We start from the raw sequence: 18,903 nt of genomic DNA on the forward strand, positions 1-18,903 counted from the left end.
CACTCATCCAATTTAGGGTCACATGGCTGGAGCCAATCCAAGCATTCATAAAGCGCCCCGTGAACATGGCTGACACAAAGAAGCAGAAAACCACTCACTGCTAACCGCTGTACCACCGCAATCTCCAATCAAACATTGGATGTACTTCTTGTTTACTGGACAGCTACATCAAAACTTTCTGGTAAAACACTGCCCCTTGGTGGTTCAAACTTTAGGTAGAAATGTCAAATTATTAAATTATGCAAACAAAAACTAACTTTAACTACAAGCAGCCACTGTACTTTAGTGCTTTGGTGAATGGGAACAGTGTGAGAAACAAACATAATTCTCTACTGTTTCACCTCATTTATAATGCATGATTGCTCTGGCTTTAAACCCTCAGTGGTGCTGTGATGAGCCAAGGTCAACTCTATACCGTCCACACTCTATACTCCAAGTTTTTGATTAACTATTTGATTATCATAGGCGCAAAGCAGCACAACTCATAAACATTTAACGACTGAGGGGGAAAAAAGCCCCTCTCACTTGACTCCTGGCATTTCACCCCTAAAAGAAAAACCACACACATGCTGCAGGGTTTACGGAGAAACTGAAACAGTTGGCTTTTGCAAATAAACTGAGGTGGGATTTTAGTAGCGAGAAAACACTGATGGGGGTTGAAATAAATCTCAAGCAGTGGGGATTGCCTGAATTATCAGTTTCACATTCACAGAGACTCTGAAAAGGGGGATTTTTTCACTCTAAGCAACAGTTGGCTTCACAGAAAACACTTCATGTGTCTCAACTTGCAAACCCAAAGCAAGCTATTGCTGAAAGAGCTGTTTACTCATTCGCTACTCAAACCATTATTTATCATCCATGCATTGAATCCAGTAGAGTGCCCATAATGTCGCCCACATCCCCCACCAAAAGGGGAAACCTCCATATCAACCCAGCAGGTAACTACAACTCTGCGTAAACAAACTTTTTCATATCGCACCTCACAGCGAGCTTTATTAAATACACGTTGTTACATGTACCCGTATGAACTGTCTCAGGGCTACAGCTGTACTGTGACTAAGAAACGTCATGCGTGCTGCCAAGAAAATATAGAGAAAACCTGCAAAATACAAAAGCAAAGTTTGAACCAGCTATATCCGCCTTTTTCCCCTGGCTCCAACTTTTTTAATTTCTCTTCTTCATCTGTCTTCCGCTCTCACAGGAACAAGAGAGAGAGAGAAAGGGAGTGATAAAGAGAGAAGACGAGGCCTATACATCAGTGGGATTTAATGCTGCCTCATCTTGCTCAGCCCTCGTATCACATGGTGTACAGCATCAATAATTTTTACGAGCCAGCGCCTTCCTGTTGGAACCACACGCTCCCAATCACGCATCTTGGAACTCATTTTCCATCTTTATTTTCTGCATGTAATTGCATAAAGACATTAAAAAAAGAGCCAGCCAGCCAGGATATAATACCACTCGCTGGCTGAACGGTGATATTAAAAGACAGGATGCTGGCTGTGTGGTCGATGCTTTGGCAGCATTTCACTTCTTTGACATAAATAAACCAAAAGTGAAGAAATCTATAAATTAACTACGTCTGATAATTTATACATTATCAGACGTGGATAACTATCTGGATCACAAATGAACAAAGTTGAACAGTTCTTTAAGAAATCAAAGTTTCCTTTTATCTTGTTTATTTGCTGAGCTCTGTGACTGTCGCACCAAATATGATATCTTCACAGTCTTCTGTCACTTTTACTGCAGGAAACTGGAACAGAAGAGTGCACTTCTGAGGCACTAAAAGCTGCTGTTGCAGTAAAGGGGCACAGACAGTGACAGGATAAAGTCAAAAGGGAAAATCCAAAATGACTGTGGTGCTTCAGACATGGATGATGCTTCAGTTTTTGATTTTGTAACTGCCATTTACTGAGCAAAAGGAGGCTTTTATTCCAGCGGGGAAATGGAATTCTGTTAACACAAAGTATCCATTTCCCTTCACAAAGATCAAGGGTCAACAAAAAAATCAAATGCGCACAAAGTGCACAAAGAGGCCAAATGAAACAAACTTGGCAGCTAGAGAAACTTTGGGGTTTCTCTCAAATGTCTGGACACACTTTTAGAACAGTGACTGAATGTTTTGTTTTAAATGTTTCTGATAAATGATTTGCATGAGGAGGATTTAACCAGAGTAGTGTCAGCTAAAGGTCAGCAGGGCTTAACCCAGAAATTCAGTTTCAGTTTCACTTTCATGTCTGCCTCAGTGTAACATAATGACAGCACTGTCACTGTCTAAGAGAACGACATTTCAGGGAAGGAAAATTGATTCCCCGACAGGGGTTAAGGCAGAAGAAGCACAAACCAAACACTGAAACTTAAAAGGGGCTGGAAAGCAACATCATGTTCTAATCTAGCAGCCACATTGGATCCTATGGTACACACGATCTGGTAACTGGTGGTAGATGTATACTTGTTCTTGGTGTTAGTTTGGTTTATACTTTATTCCTTGTATCCCTGTTTATTCCTGCCTCCTTTGTGTTTTTCTGTCTGGATTGGTCTTTTTTGTCTCCCTTTCCAGTTGTGGCTGTTTTATTTCATTGCCTGTTCTTCTCTGTCTTGGTTAACTTCCTCCAGAGTCATTACGTTATTTATCCCCGAGCTGTGTTCCCACCTGTTTTCCATTCAATCATTATCCTGTGTATATATTGTCTCAGTCTTTCCTTGTCCTTTGTTGTGTTCTCTCTCATGTCTCGTGTCCTTCCTCCAAGTGTGAGTTTTCTTGAAAGAGTCTTAATGATTAACTACTTCATCCTGACCTGGCTTATTTTGTGTTAAATGAGAGCTCCTCATTAATGTTGCTTTTGAGTTTACTTCTCATTTCCTGAGGTTTCTATTTTGGGTCCAACTCCTTCCTGATACACAGCCTGTGCCTGACAGACTTTCTGTGTTAACCCTACAATGGACTGGTGACCTGTCTAAGTTCTACCCTCCCTTTTGCTGCAGGGTACAACACACACTCACAGCTGGGACAGGCTTCAGCTCCCACCCTGACTACCCTGAACTGGACAAGCAGTTAGGAAAATAGATGAGTGTGCACTTTTTTTGCCCAGAATAAATGAGGAAATGATGCCAAATCAACATGAAAGTGATACATAGGCATAAAGACTGCTGGACAATAAATTTGTCTTGTTTAATCTACTTGCAAATAAAACATTGCTTTATATGTTTTATATTTTTAGTTTTTTGTAAAAAAAAAAAAAAAAAAAAAAATCCCACCAGATTAATTGCTGAGCTTCAAAGGGTTTTGGTGATTTGTAGATTGGTGATATTTCTCAATGCTAAAGAGAGCTTTTGGGGGGGGGGATCCCTCCTGAATCAAGTCTTCATCCCACTTCACTTCAAATGTGCCTTGACTTGACCTCCACAGTCTTGTCATCACTATAAGGTCACAGTAAATGGTTACTGCACAAAACAAATTTTTGTGACTGTATATAAAAGATGGCATTTGACATTAGCATTGTGCCACTTACATCTTTCTCTGGCTAGAAGTGACGATATTTCAATGACAGGGTTAAGTATTACATCATCCGCTAACAATAGCATCCGTGATGTGTAGCAGACAGCTAAGGGGTGAAGTTACTATGCAAGCGCTCTTCTCAAAGAGGCCATTCTTTTAATCATGCATAACTAAGGAGGAACAAAAAGAACAAAAATCAGCTAGTGTACAGTGAGGGGTTTTTTTTTGTGTCAGATGTTGCATATTTATTCCTGCTGTAGGTTTTGTCATTTTGGAGTCTCTGGAGACATATTTATGGAGCTGGCCTGAAGTGGCTGTTTGGGACACTGCAGTTTCCAGCACTTGCATGTTGAGTAATTTTTCAGTACACAAGATTAGTGCTCATGGCAGATTTATGGTGCAATGGTTGTGTCTGTTTGTGTATGCATTTGCCTATGAAGCACTTACAAAGAGCCTTATGCAATCTATTTGCAAACATACTTGTGAGCAGTCCTTCAAAAGACCAACAGCGTAGATGACGCTGTGCATTAGTCGAGCGCTTACTGGTTTAAAAGTGAGCCGGAACAGGGAAAGGAGTGATCGCGGATGTGGCCACAAAGGGAAACGCGTGACCGTACAATAATACAAAGAAAAACAACAATCAGGCGACCCCCTACATGCAAGCATTTGGCGACAGTGGGAAGAAAAAACTTTTAACAGGAAGAAATCTCCAGCAAAACCAGGCTCAGTGAAGGTCAGGCATCTGCTGAAGCCAGTCGTGGCTCCGGGAGACAGTTTTCACTGTTTTAACACTTGTTTCAACTCTTTCAGTACAAGTTTGCTCTTCTCTGCAGCTGGATGAAACACCAACAGCAGCTAAAGTAAAAGTAGCCCACAGACTGGTTGTTTATGAACCTGCCCCCTGGTGGCAGAAAATACCTACAGCATGTAGACGATGATCTGCAGAGCTGTCCGTACGCCCTACTTAGAACCAAAGAACCATGTTTAACCCTTAATTGTTGCCTTTACGTCTTTATTCTCACTGTTCTTCAACACCACATGGACATGAGAATGGACACAACAACAGTCCCAGTAAGAAAGGTAATAAAGATATTTCCAAAAAATATTGAACAGTTTCTTTCAAACTAACCTTGAACACAATTCAAAAACAGCTTTGCTTCTTCTCTGTACAGCACATGGACGTAACATTTATTTAAATAACTCGAATGATTAATGAAACATATTTATGAAAATCCAGTTTCCCTGAACCATCAATGAAATAAACACAGCAGGAGCTACAGAGACGAAAGTATGAGAGCATTTTGCAGTTTTGGCATACAGCGATTTTTGTGCACACTCACTCATGCTCACCCAGACATGCTGAAAACCACACAGACACACTTATGCGCACATACACATTTGCCTGAGGGGCAAAAAGCTGTAAGAGGGGGAGGTGGAGACATATTGATTTCTCTGTCAACTCTTTGATAGAAAACCCTGAGGGAGCCCTTGCATCCGCTTACATCCCTTTAGCTGAGTGAATTAACCACATTTACGCTTTGGGCAAGAACACACAAGCATTGCATTAAACTGAAAAAAATCTAATAGTGAGATGTCTACTTTGAAGGAATTTCATGCCCCATTTCCAGTATTAGCTTTGAAGAAACTGTCTGTGTAATCAAGCCAAATGACAGGCCACAGAGGAAAGTAAATATGCAAAAGACATGTAGGGCTGATAACCAGTTTGACATCAACAAGTGAAAATGCTGGAACTTGAAGTCAGGGCCGGCACGAAAGAGATTAAGGCTTTTGTTTTATCCTTAATCTGACATGCAGTAAAACCCAATCCTCTCTGCTGTCTCTCTATGAGAACCACACCACACAGCCTCCGGAATCAGGAAGAAGCATCGCTGCCCCGAGCTAAACCCCCAAAAGAAAAACACACACCAGACTCAACAGTACACACTCATGAGTTAACACATAACCAAAGCTCTTTGTTCTTGCTCAGTGGCCCAATTATTGTCTGCTTTTTTTTCTTGACGGATGAGTCACATTTCTTTTTCTGAACACAGACCCCGGGTCCACGAACACACCATTAACTCACCTACTCCCAGACTGACTCACTGGACTCCTCTTCAGTCACTAGGTACTTATTGACAAGCCAATGACAAAGCTAAGCCGTCTCCCACAGCTGAGAAAACACCAAGGCTTTGTCGCTTCCTCCCTTGCGGCATTTGGAGGAAAAGTTCTTTCAAAACTTTAGCCTCTGCTAATTGACTTCAGTCAATAGAGGCACAAAAGCTCTAACCTTAGCAAAAAATGCTGCCTCCTTTAAATTATGTTGACTTTTATGGTCAGTATTTTAATTTTCTGCTGGTATGCTGCTACTGCTCTCACTGTGTGGTCTTTTCTCGAATACTACTGAGATAGCGTGGTGCATTTCTTTTTCATACGGCGTAAAAGATTAAACATATTTTCCTCAGTCGTATGCAAATGAATGCGAACAGCAACTCATCATATAAATCCCAGCAATGAAAAATTGTGATTGCTTGATTCAAGGTGGGAGTGCTGGGGGTGGGAAGTGGGGTTGCTTAAAATCAACCCCCTGCTTACTGACATCAATTTGTCAAGTAAATCACGAAAATGTTGATGGTGAAAAAGGTAAATGGAACTCAAACCCCTTTTGGCAGAATAAAAAGCAGATCACAGATCCTCAAGAATGAAAACTTTTATATAAAAAGTCACTTAAACCGATTCCTGAATTCAAATGACATTTCTGTTTTACTGGGCCAGTTGTTGTGGTGGTGGGAGCATTTTGTATTCTTAATAACTCTTGCGAGTCTGATGGTTGTCAAAGACGAAAAAGTCTGGGACAACTGGTGGCTTTAAGAGTCACGAGAGACTGCAATTACTGTAATCCCCACTTTTGGCTTCAGTTTCAAAGAAATGGATGATCGCATCCCAATTCAGAAACACATTCCCATCACACAAAACAGTTTCTCCTACAAGGAAGTGAGACAGCCAGTCATAGATACAAACTGTCCCTATTACTCAAGATTATTAACAACAAATGATTGTGCAAAACTGTGAAATATACTGAAGGGTGAGCAGAATTACATGCAGAAACATGTAACCCAGTGATTCACGTCCATATGCTACTAACACTGTTGTCAACAGGAAGCAGTCTTAATAACCTCTGACACTTGAAAACAAGCTGAAGCAACTCTTCACATACTGATGTGGTAAAACATTTCAAAACCACGTGAGACAGAAAAACTCAACAAAACCCGAGTACTGCCCATGTCTGGACTAGCAAAGCAAATGTAGACATAATTTACGACCTTTTATTGACACATTTTCTCAATCACCAGACGGTGAGGTCATCCAGAATCTGAGCAGTGACTTTTATCTCAAATGCATCTTGAGAACAAATCCTTGCCCGATCGGTCAAAGGATCAGAGGATTTAAATGCTTATTCACAAGCAGCAAAACTTTCAAGTTACTTTCAACAGAAAAAAGACAGAAAAGCATCTGCGAGGTTTGAAGATAGCAACGACTGATGTGAGTCAGGGAAAGGTTAAGTCATTATCAGCCGAAGTCTTTCCAGACTTTAACCTTTCCATGAAGTTTTATCAACTTCCGAGCTAGCTTTGCACAATAGTTTGGGTTGATGTTTATGGTTAACTCTTTAATTCCAGAAAATAAAAGCATGAAGATGAATGGACTACACTGAAAAGTTGGAATATAAAAATATACCTTCATTAATTACATCCATCTGTTAGGGTAATATAGTCTTACTTGGTTTGGTGCACTCAGTAAATAATAATGGTTGATAATAGCGACTGGTGTGCAACTGATGTTATAGTGGGAGTTATCTTGTTGAATTCTCACTTTTTATGCTATTTTTCATGTTTTAGAATTTAGAACTGTGTGAGCTCTCTCCATCTTCCATGGCTTCTTCCAACAATCCAAAGACCTGCACGTTAGGTTAACCAATAACTCTGAATTGGTTGTAAGTGTGAATGTGAGCGTGAATGGTTGGTTGTGTCTACATGTTAGCCCTGAGATAGACTGGTGATTTGCCCAGGGTGTCACCCCCCTTTCACCCTATAACATCTGGGATAGGACCCAGCTCACACCGAATAAATGGAAGAAAACTGGATGGATTGTTCACCACAGTGACCGTTGTTTACTGTAACTCAAGATCACCTCCAAAGTACAGCTTGGTCTAATTGATCCTGATCTGATTATTCTTTTCTAGTTTTGAATGGCAGAAGACTCGACTGAACTAAACAGACCCCTGGCCTCCACCCCACCCTACATCCTTGAGAAGCATTTTTTGCGAGCTAAGCCTTATCATCCAACATCAGAGCCAGACCTCACTAATGCTCTTGTTGCTGCAAATCCTAACAGCCAGGTTCTAAATCTTTTTCAAAGCTTTCTCAAAAGACGGAGGTTTCACAATCACATTCAGGTTTAAAGCCTGGGTGTCAGCTTCCTTTTTTCTGAACTTGGCATACTCGCTAAGAAGTAAATCCAATCTATAAATGCACATATAAGATGAGAGACACCTAAAGAAAAAAAGTGTTTGACAAAATGTTTGATAGTGGTTTGCTGCAGTGTTTTGCACCATCAAGGGAAAGTTGGACTTTAATGTGTGCTTGACACTTGTATTACACCCTCCCTGGACAGAAAATGTCAAACGGATTTTGCTTTTTGGTGGAAGCTGCCACTTTAAGGATGAAATTGGGCCCTTTGGTGAGCAGCAGTCAGCTCTGAAGCTTTCACACGGCGGAAATGTCACCTGTCATACGAACTTACTGTTTGCCAGCACTATGTGCATCACTTCTGTTTGACCCTCTGGGTCTGTGCTTTAGCTACTGTCATGCCCTATAACTGCAATTAACTTGGGAGATCGAGACCTGCCGCAGTCAGAACCCCCCACATTAACCAGCCTGGCTTGTATAGAGACTATGAATGACTAGGGAACACGAGGAGCTGCCCATTAGATTGCAATGAAAGGGTATTTAATAGTGCTGGCCTACTTAAAATCGATTCTTGGGCAGCATATGACTCTATGTAGTGAACAGCAGTTCCATGTCCTGTAAAAATAAAGCTTGATGTATCAAAGGGTAGAGGAATCACTCCACTGTACAGCCAGTTTCTAGAGAGACTGAAGTGCTGATGCACTGGCTTTTCAGTGTAGAACTTCAAAGTTACTGTCCAGAAATGTAGACTTCTCTCAGCCTTCAAAAAAAAAGCTTTTTGAAAATGCACAGTGGGACATGGGTGAAATATAGAGAGTACACACAGTTAATCTATTCTTTTTCATGGTCTTTTGTGAGTTTATACGTGTGTGTGTGTGTGGGTGGGTGGGTGGTGATGGTGGCATCTTTCAATAACCGATTCAAATGCTGTCAAAGCTAGACAGGAGAAAAAGGAATGAAGAGGAGAAAAACTCGTGGAGAAACAAAAGTGAAGAGGGTGTTGTTGAGACAAAGAAACACAAGACAGTGAGCAAAAGAAAAATAATGAGTGAGATGGGAAAAAAGCAGAACTGCGCAAGAAGATAAAAGAAGAAATACTTTAAAAAGTAGATGCTTTCTACGTCCTTCAGCTGAAGGTGTATGGTGTGCTCAGTTTAGATTTTAGGTCTAATTTCCTTCTCCTGTCTCTCTTTTTTTAAAGTAGCTTAGTTACTTGTATTGGAAGCAAATGAACTGAGTAGAAACTGACCTTAACACTTAAAAAAGGAACCCACTGTGTAGAAAGGCCATTTATTTCTATAACACCACAAAGAGCATCTGGTTTCCAGTACAAACTGCCCCCCTTATAACCTGTCTTTACCGCAGGGAGGGATTCACACACAGAAACAGCTCCAGACCTGTTGATTTCCCAGCATGCCCTGCTTACATTCCTGACCTCCTTCTGTCACTCTTTTACTTGACTCACCCCTGTTGCCTACATCGACGTCACCCCCCACACTTAAAACCCCCTCACACTCCTCAATTGCTGCCTCTGACTACAGGCTGAGCAGTCGAGAGTGATTCAAGAGTGATTGTCAGTTCGCATTTTAAAAGATAAGAAAAAAACCCCAGTTAAAGATAGTAACAGCTTGTATGCACAGAGGACACAAATTTCACCCTCGTGCAATCTTGGTCAAGTTGCCTTTGAGAGTGTGAGGTGACCGTGTCCTGATGAGACTTGAAAGCCGCTGCCCTGCAGAGCTGTGAACCTAGTGAGAAGGCCAAAAGGGAACGATACTTTCCTTAACCTTCTTGCCTCATTTTTTTCAAAGAAAAATGTGCACCCAACAGAGTTGAACAACACAGTGCGATAGTGAAAAAAGATCCCATAAACAGTTGTTTCTCCCAGCTCCATCAAGACTGTGCTCAGACAGATCATTACTCAGTGTCCAAAGACAAACCTTTCCCATTTGTTTCGGTGAGACTAATACATCAGCACAGCAGGGTTAAGGATACACAAGGCACAAGAGAAGAAACATTGAACACCACTAATGCAACATGGTGTCCAGCAAAAACTCCGGCTGTTTTTAATCCTGCTCTCATTGGGAGGAGTCTGGCATTCAAAAATCCTTAAAACTCATGGACATACGTTTCAAAGTGCATGCTCTGATTCCTGTTTGATCTGCTTATTGGCTGTGGGGACATGGCATCGTCAATGAAAATATATCATTTTTTTCAGTCTTATTTCAAGGCCTACGAAGAGCAAATGCTTGTACCCATCTGTTGTCACGAGACAGGGAAGAGACAGCAGATAAAAGTCATAAACCAAAAGTGTTAAACAGTCTATAAGGATGCAGACAACAGAACTTGGACCGTGACAGTAGAAATGACTGCACTATTTGCAAGCTGAAATCAATTTGTAATTTCTAGTTTCTACTGCGAACGGATCATATTTTCACACGTAAAACATTACTGCGGTGTGTGGTTTGTTTATTACTTACTGTGCATAGAGCCTTGCTGGTGACTTGACACTTTAGGTGGGCTGATCCTGCTTTTGGGAGGGACCCCCTCCATATTTTGGCCCTTCTCACCTGGATTCTGGCTAGGGGCCTGAATCTCAGACTGGGTCTCACTCTCTGCTTTGTCCCGTGCCACAGCTGCTGTTAAAGACTTTTGTCTGCTCAGGATGGCATCACTACCTGCTCTCATCAGCTTCTCGCCCACGCTCAGGACCCGGGTTCGACCTGCCACAGCGGCCGCACTGGGGTATTCCTTCCTTGGGGAAGGCAGCTTGGATCCACCCCCTGCCGGAGGTGGCCGGGAAAGCCTGGAGGCTTTAGACATCCTGCAGGTTAGTGGATCAGTAAAGCTCCTCAGTCCCTCTCAGCCGATGGTACTGCAGCTATGTCCCATGAGCAATCCAGAAGTTTCTCAGGTCTCAGTGAGTGTGACTCTGTTACTCTTTAGCTCCAACGTGTTGTGTGGTAGTGCAGGTAGGCTGACAGGGCCAGACGGAGGGAGGGCAGGAGGAGGGCACTTTTGGGAAGCTGGGTGGGAGGCAAAAATGATGGTAAGGGGGTGGGGAGCTGTGTGGTTGGAGGTTAATAGCTCCTTGGAAGGTGTTGCCTTCTCCTGGCGTGGCCTCCTGAGATCATCATCCAAAGCAAACGGTAGACGTGTGTGCAAGTGTGTGTACGTGTTGGTAAATGGGTGTATGTGTGGATAAACCTGTGGAGTGACAGGATGTGCTGTGCCAAATGCAAACAGAAAGTCAGGTCTCCAGTGTCAGCGCATTCCGGCTTCTTAATCCCCTCTCTGCCTCTCTTTTCGCGTCTGTCACACTCTCTCGTTCTCCATCGCCCTCTCTCTTTTTCTCGTGCCCCCTCTCTTCTTCACTTACGCTCATAATATGGTTGTCAACTTCTTCTCTTCTACTTCACGGTAAATACTTCTCCCCCATGTCACTGTCCTCTTGCGCCTCGTCTCTCCTCTTCCCTTTTGCTTCGGTTCACTCGCTCTTCTTTGCTGATGCACAGCGGGTAACCATCCCAGCGCTCCGGCAGGCGGTAAACAGAGAGAGTGAGAGAGAAAGATTTAGAGACTGCGAGAGAAAACGGGGGAGGAAAAAGAGCACCGGGGATACAGAAAAAGTGCCGGCAGAGGCTTTGTGGAGGAGCCCTGCTCTTCAGGTGCAGCTGCTCAAGCTGTTCCAGATGTGTGTGCAGCACTTCACGTCATCAGCCAACCGCTCAGAGCCACGCTCTGGTAGAATCACCACTTCACCTCGTCCTATTTTTCCTTTTCCCTCTCTTTGTTCATCTTTTTGCTCTGACGGTCTCTAGTTATTAACATCCAGTCAGCCTGTAGCCTTCCCAACGTGATGAGATGTTCGGCTTCCAGAGGCAGGAATGCACACACACGCACACATGCACAACACAACACACTCAGTGGTGGAATTTAAAGAGAATTACAGAGCCCTAAGAAGTGGAATGTTACAGCGTGTGTGTGTGCAAAACACACACAGTGAAGCTATTCTGAACTGCCGCACCGACGACATCGGCTGTGACAAGGGGAAAAAAAAAGAAAAGAAGTTGGCTGGGAGAGAAAAAGACAGGAACATCAAGCTCTTCTCTCTCTCCGAATCCCCCAAAATACTCTCTTTTCTCACATAAAGCAAACACATTTCTTTTTCTTTTTTTCTGACAATGTGCTTGAAACAATCAGCTGACCCATGAAATTTCTTCTACAGCACACAGTGATCACTGCCAGACAAGCACATAAAAGTATGAATCAATGTTGGTAAGGAGAGCAGAGAAAGAGCATAAAGAAGCAGCTTTCAATCTTAAAAGCAAAACACTTGTATTTATTTTTATCTGTTTATATGGTGTAAAAAATTTATATATGTATATACATCTCTCTCTCTCTCTCTCTATACATATATATATATATAAATATATACAGTTTGCTGATGCTGACAGGCTCATTAACTCTACCAGCAGGTCACCTTTTTTTTTTTTTTAGCTCTGAGGCTGTGGCACTTGTGTAATATTAACAAGGATGCAAAATGGACATGTGATATATTGCACAGGGATGTGATTGCGTGCGTACTGACTAAGCACTAGAAAATGGATTACAGTGAGCGAAAGGATCAACTGTGGCCAGGCAACACATTATAAAAGAGCAACAATCCACATGGACTGGGCTACGAGCTCAGTGACGATTTCTCCTTTTGGTTCTGCACCACTCAGATAGGAAAAAAACACTGAAAAGTCCCAATACAGAAAAGCCAGATGTGATATCCGCTGCTATGCTTGGAACTGTTAAACCGGATGGCATGATTAAATAGCGCAATAGAAGTTTACATAGCAATTTAGAGGTAAAACACACACACATGCACTCTCTGTACAGAAGATTCAAGCTCCTCCCTCCAGCGGATTGCCATTTTCACTACTAAGCCCTCTCATCATGATGGGAAACATTACTGATCATATAGATATGAAACAATAATTATATGGCCACATATCTGTATTGCTTTAGATAAAGAGCAAAGCAGATTGACCTACATACTTTCCCAATGAACCGTTCACTGACAAAAATCTGAGGGCTAAGAACCTCATGGGAACTGCCGTATGTTTGATGGATTTTAGAAAGGGAGAAAAAGTGAAGAAGCTAGAGACATTACCATAAGATTAAACATCAGAATTGTGTCAGATTATATTTCTGTGTCACCCGTTTGGCAGAGTTCTCCCATGTTTACGAAATCGTAGCGCCAAGGATTACGTCAATCCTAAAAACTACAAAAAAGTGACCGTGATAAAACCAACTTCATATAGGTTTTACTCTGTGACTGGATGGTAACTCTCTCATACTATAGTTGAAGCTATTTGTGCATCTGTATGCTGGGAGTAAATGAAAGCCCTCTTTGTGGGCTGGATGCCTCCCAGGCTTGAAGCCAGTTCTGACTGTACGGCAGACAAACGCCGGGAACTTGGTTCAAAGGCTTTTAAAAACATAGTATTTAGGCATGGGAACGTAATTTGAGTTTCCCAATTGAGCCTGCAATGTGATACATCATAAAATAGCAATATCCAGACATGGCATTGATGTGCGTTTCAAACTAGAGGAGCAAAACAATCACCCACAAGTATTCTACCTTCACAAAACACTATTTGTGAAAGAGGATTATTTGACGTGTTGACAGCAAAAACCGTCAATGTTTCAAATATAAGCAGGGAGTAGGCAGCAGTTGGAGGACTGATATGTTTGAGTTGTGGCACTGTGGCATGGGTGGTTATAGGAGCAAAATCCTAGAAAACTCCAGCACTGCTGTGGTGCTTATGGCTTATATGTGTGGGTAGGAGGGGCTGTTCGGCATACTTAAGAACGTTAGAAGACTCAGCAGGGTTGTCTGAGTGCCTTTGTGGTATTTCTCTAATTAACTGCCTTCAGAATCTGACAGTTATTATTAGACCTGGGGGCAGAGGTTAAAAACTCACTCCCCATTAACTGAGCTGTAGCCTAAGCTTCCTGTATATTTTCCAGCACATGCACAGTTTTTGATAATCAGCAGAACGCTTGCTGTCAGACCTGAGAAACGTCTGACAGAGATCGTTTAAAGCTGCTATCACGAACATTTTTGTCATAATAGGTCAGGTGGTTTCCTGTGACTTTCATCCAATTATTTTTATTCTACTCAGCCGCAGCTCTATTTTCTTATCCCTATCATCACTTTCAAAGCACATTTTTCTTTAGTAAAATGCCTTTAAAATTGAATAATGACAAAAACAAACTGTGAACATCAGCAACGTGGCTTATGATGAACTTGCTAGTAGAAAGTGCTTATTTACTATGCAAGAATCTTGAGGCGTCCCTTATTTCTTTATATTTTGCTTCAAATGAGCCAGACTTTCTTGCAGCCTGTTGCAGAAACATATTTTTTCCAATTTCTTTTTTGTCGAATAGTCAAAAAATTGCAAAAGTAAAACAGTTTGACAGACAAAAAATGTATTTTTGCAGCAACAAGGTGATTCCCCAAGAGCTACTTGGCATGCCTCAACATGATGCGCTGTGTGTCCTTAAAAATTCTAAGGAAACTGAACAGGTGAAGGACAAAAAAAGAAGGCGCACGTCTAAAAAAACAAACAAAAAAACCATCTGCAGCAGTTGAACAGTGTCTGAAAATCATATCCTTAAGAAACAGGAAAAATCCAGGCCCTTCAAATGACCTAGTGTTCACTGAAGCATTATCAGAAATGGGCCCAGTGGAAGGGTGGCTGTCAAGAAGCCATTCCTAACCACGGGAAATCCAAATTTAACATTTTGGTTTGAATCATTATTGATATATACAGAGGTGAAGAGTGACCGCCATGTCTAACACAGGGTGGAGGCTCTTTCATGGTTTGGAGCTTGTCAAAATCTGTGAAATTATGAATGCAGAAAATGTACTGTTAGATTTTTAGCCATGCAGTCCTGTCTGGAAAGCATCTGACAGCAGCTTCATTCATTAACAATGATGCCAAACAGGCTGTCAGTGCACTAAAAAGGATACCTGGGTAGAAAAACATGCAATGGAACAATATCAGTCATGGATTGGCCTCCCCAGAGTGTGGAGCAGTGTGTAGCAGTGTGAGATCATCTTGGGGAGAAGAGGACAAAAGCCAGCCAGCATCCAAAGAAGAGCTTTGAATGTCCTTCATGATGCCTGAAGAACCATTCCTGAAGACTAACTATAAAAATGACACAAAAGCTTGCCAAAAAAAGTTCAGGCTGCGTTGAAAAATAAAGTCACACCAAATATTGACTTTCAAGCTCATTAGAATTGTACAAACTCTGTTTTTGCCTTGTATTTCTGTGTATGTTTGCACATTTCAATAAATAGTTTTCACCTATTTCTCATTTTTACAACAAATACGAAGAAATAAGTTGTGGCTCACGACTTGCACAGCACTCTATTTTGGAAATTGCCTGTTTCTTTATCAGCAAAAAGCTCCAGTATGTTCACCAACTTTGTCTGGGAGCTGTTTCGCGTTGAGCAGGTGGGTTTATCAGAGCTGATTTCCTGGAAACAGCTGTCTGCTGTGGTTGATGAGAGCTAATCAAAGCTGTGGATCACTGCAAAGTATCTGCAGACAGACTTGACTGTCTGTTAATGTAAAAAAAACAAACCAAAACAAAAATTTCAGTATCTGTAACTTACAAAGGACAAGGAGGTGGACCTGAGAGTTGTGGGATTTAGGAGGGAATGGGGGTGGGAGAGGGTAAGTTGTGTACCTCTCTGCTGAGGATTAAGGTTGAGTATGTTTTCCAAGCCCTCGGGGGGTTGGTTGTTTCTTTTCCTACATTCCATCTCAGAGCTCCCTCCCAACCATATCGTGAATCATTACTGACTGTAACATTCACTCAATATCAGCAGCTGAATCAGTTACTGAAGGCAAACTACAAGCTCGACAGAAACGCACAGGCACACACAGACACAACAGCGAGCAGGGAGGCAACTAGTGCTACAGTGTCTATGTGCAAAAATGCAGATTTTCGAACTAGGTTGCGACGCTCTCTCTCTTTCTCCTGGCTTTTCAGTCATCGTCCATGACGCATTACACGCCGCCACAGAAATACTGTTGAATAATTTTTAAACATACAGCTCATTGGAAACTGCTCTGTCGTGTAGAACAGGTTTAGTTGATTTAACCAGGCAACCCACATCACCGAGTCAAACTCTCAAGGAAGCTACAGTAAAATGTAAATGTTCTTCAGAATAACAGCTCCTCAGCCAAGCAAACCACCACATTTTTGTTCTCCGTACTTTACATACTCATAAAATGAACATTTGAGTCTGTCTAGACTTCATACTCTGTTTTTAATTGGTCAACAGCATCAACAACAAACTATGCCTTTTCTTTCCAACACAAAATCCTTTACTCTCCTCTTTAGATTTAGCTGTTGGACTGGTTCCAGCTCCCGGGGTAAAGAAAAGGCAACAAAAGAAGTCTACAAGACGATGAGACTCACTGACAGTCAGAACCAATTAGTCCCAACGCTCTGCTGCTCCCTGGGGAAAGTCACCTAGCATGTCACATTATCTGCTGCATCAAGACATTAAATGCAGGACTGATCACAGCAGCAGGGGCTGTCACTCACTCGACAGACAGCAGAGACGACTGCCCGGTCAGGAGAGCCGCTGTCTACAGCATTATCATCAGCTGTTGCTTAAACAAACAAAATTGACGGAGGTGAGTCTACATTATTGTTGACTCATCTGTGCACTAATTAAACATCAGAGCACGGCTTGATGTTTTAAAGATGGCTACAGTCCACTCGCAACTCTTTTCTGATCAGACTGAAACTTAAAGGACGATACAGCAGCTTTCAGTAAGGCCACAGATAATAAGTAGGATATGTTATGTTGGTATATCATGAGTGATGAGCTGATATATACTCATAGGCACTTCATTAGTTGCCCCTAAAGCCTTCAGAACTGCCTTTTGGCACATATTTTTGAATCCGTAGGAGGATCAGGCTGTGGAGAGATCCATGCTTTCATCGTGCTTACGTTAAATTCTGACCCTACCATCTGAATCGTTCAGCAGAAATCAAGACAATGGTCTTTTTTTTTTTAATGTTCTGTTGCAGATTTTGTGAACTGTAGCTTTAGTTGTGTGTTCAGAGATGCTCTTCTGCATACCTTGGCTGTAATAAGTGGTTATTTCAATTGCTATTTCCTTCCTATCAGCTCAAAGCAGCACACTCACTGATCACTGGATATTTTCTCTTTTTGAGACTAATCTCTGGAAATCCCAGTAGATCGGCAGTTTCTGAACTACTCAGACCAGCCTGTCTGGCACCAGCAATGGCGCGGCACTCAAATTCACTTAAATTACCATTTTTCCTTATTCTGATGCTCAGTTCAAACTTCAGCAGTCATGTCTACATGCCTGAATGCACTGAGTTGCTGCCATGTGACTGGCTGATTGCATGTTTGCGTTAACAAGCGGTTGAACAGGTGTACCTAATGAAGTGGCCAGCGAGTGTATATGATTTAGAACTAGGAGCACAGTTGTCCTGCCAAACAAATTACATGATACGTTTTTGTTCAAGAAGTACAGCTAGACTGTGACATATTCCCAGTGGTGTTTTTGTTTTATAAGATTTCTAGACTCTTGGTGGATTTGACACACAACACCACTGCTCGACAGCCTTGAATACTCAGTGGTCTTTGTTTCTTTGGCAAATTTACAAGTTTTTCAATTTATGATTTTCATCTGGTTGCGCTATGCTTCAAGTGTCTGATCACTAACCCTTCGAAACACATTGTGTTTTTTAAAGTTTCAAGACTTTTCAGGTGTGGTACCAGGTGTGGACATCTGGAATATACAGAAACATGATAGAAAACTTCAAACTTCTCATTGGAGCCACTAAGCACAGAACGGGAGTTTCTTCAAAAGGAAATGATGAATTTATCTTCTCATATCAAATTATTTCAGAGCACGTTGGAGCACGTTCAGAGAGTTTACAAGATCATCAAACAACTGCAGTTCCATGTAATTATAATGTGACTTAAGCAATGCCTGATGCGAGCTGACAGATCTGTTGTATGGACTCTACCATCTACCTTTAAAATGACCCCGACAGAAAGCAAACTCTATGGTCATACCATCTCATTTTGGTGCGATCTTGTCATTTTGTATCAGAGGAAGGATCATTGTCTAAAACGCTCTAAAGAGAATGTGCTGAATGAAGAGTCAATAACACAGCTTTCAGTAAGAATGCTGATTCTGCGTCACTGTGAAGTCTACCTCCTCAAGTCCTGTCTTTGGGGCCCCCCTGTGGCCTCATGAGTCACTCCGGCTCTCCACCCTCGACGGGCATGGACATGTGAGCAGTCACATGCTAACCGCCCCCTTACACACAGTTTGGAAATGTCCAAACATATATTTTCACCCTTTTACCCCAGAGGCAGCGGCTAAGCGTTAAACTCACAGCCTCGTCCTATCCTTTACGCCTCAGCATTTTATCAGAGCTTAGCTTCTTATCTGGACAGCCTGTCGAGTGTGTTATTGGAGGAAAACTGAATGCTTCTGCCTGAAGTCTATAAAGAGGATATGAGGACAGACAAACTACCTCTCCATTCAGACTGATGTAAATAAGAGGCTTCTCTGCTCTCTTTATGGCTTATTGATTTTTAGTTCAATCACTGGCTGCAGACCGAGACACAGAAAGGAGGAAGCAATAGAACGAAAAGAAAAGAGGCAGAGAGGTGTTGTTACCAAATCCTGAAAGAGCAGCATCTGTCTTACAACAAAGACAGAGCACATTCATAACAAATGATACCATAGAGCTCATGGGAGTGAAATAAGGACTTGCATACAAACAATCCAGCAAAAAGTACCAGATTCTTATGGCATAGATTCCTATAGTTGTCTCTGGTCAAGGCGGAAAGCTACCAGACAGATGTGATAG

At 42.0% G+C, this 18,903-nt stretch overlaps 1 protein-coding gene across 9 annotated transcripts in view; it reads right to left on the minus strand.

The window, feature by feature from the left end:
- The window catches only part of si:ch211-285f17.1 (sickle tail protein homolog), a 115,955-nt gene that overhangs the window by 79,826 nt on the left and 17,226 nt on the right, over window positions 1-18,903 (minus strand). For 3 of the 9 annotated variants that reach the window (XM_039616948.1, XM_039616950.1, XM_039616946.1), the window contains exon 1: window positions 10,449-10,601. The exons of 1 other annotated variant lie outside the window; for it this stretch is intronic. In XM_039616948.1, the coding sequence (XP_039472882.1) occupies window positions 10,449-10,521 (73 nt within the window). In that variant the 5' untranslated portion in view covers window positions 10,522-10,601. Of the gene's footprint in view, window positions 1-10,448; window positions 10,609-18,903 lie in introns of those variants that run through there. 5 more of the 9 variants (XM_039616949.1, XM_039616947.1, XM_039616945.1 and 2 more) reach the window with 5 other exon arrangements.

The sequence above is a fragment of the Oreochromis aureus genome, linkage group 9, assembly GCF_013358895.1.
Source record: "Oreochromis aureus strain Israel breed Guangdong linkage group 9, ZZ_aureus, whole genome shotgun sequence".
Taxonomy (NCBI): domain Eukaryota; kingdom Metazoa; phylum Chordata; class Actinopteri; order Cichliformes; family Cichlidae; genus Oreochromis; species Oreochromis aureus.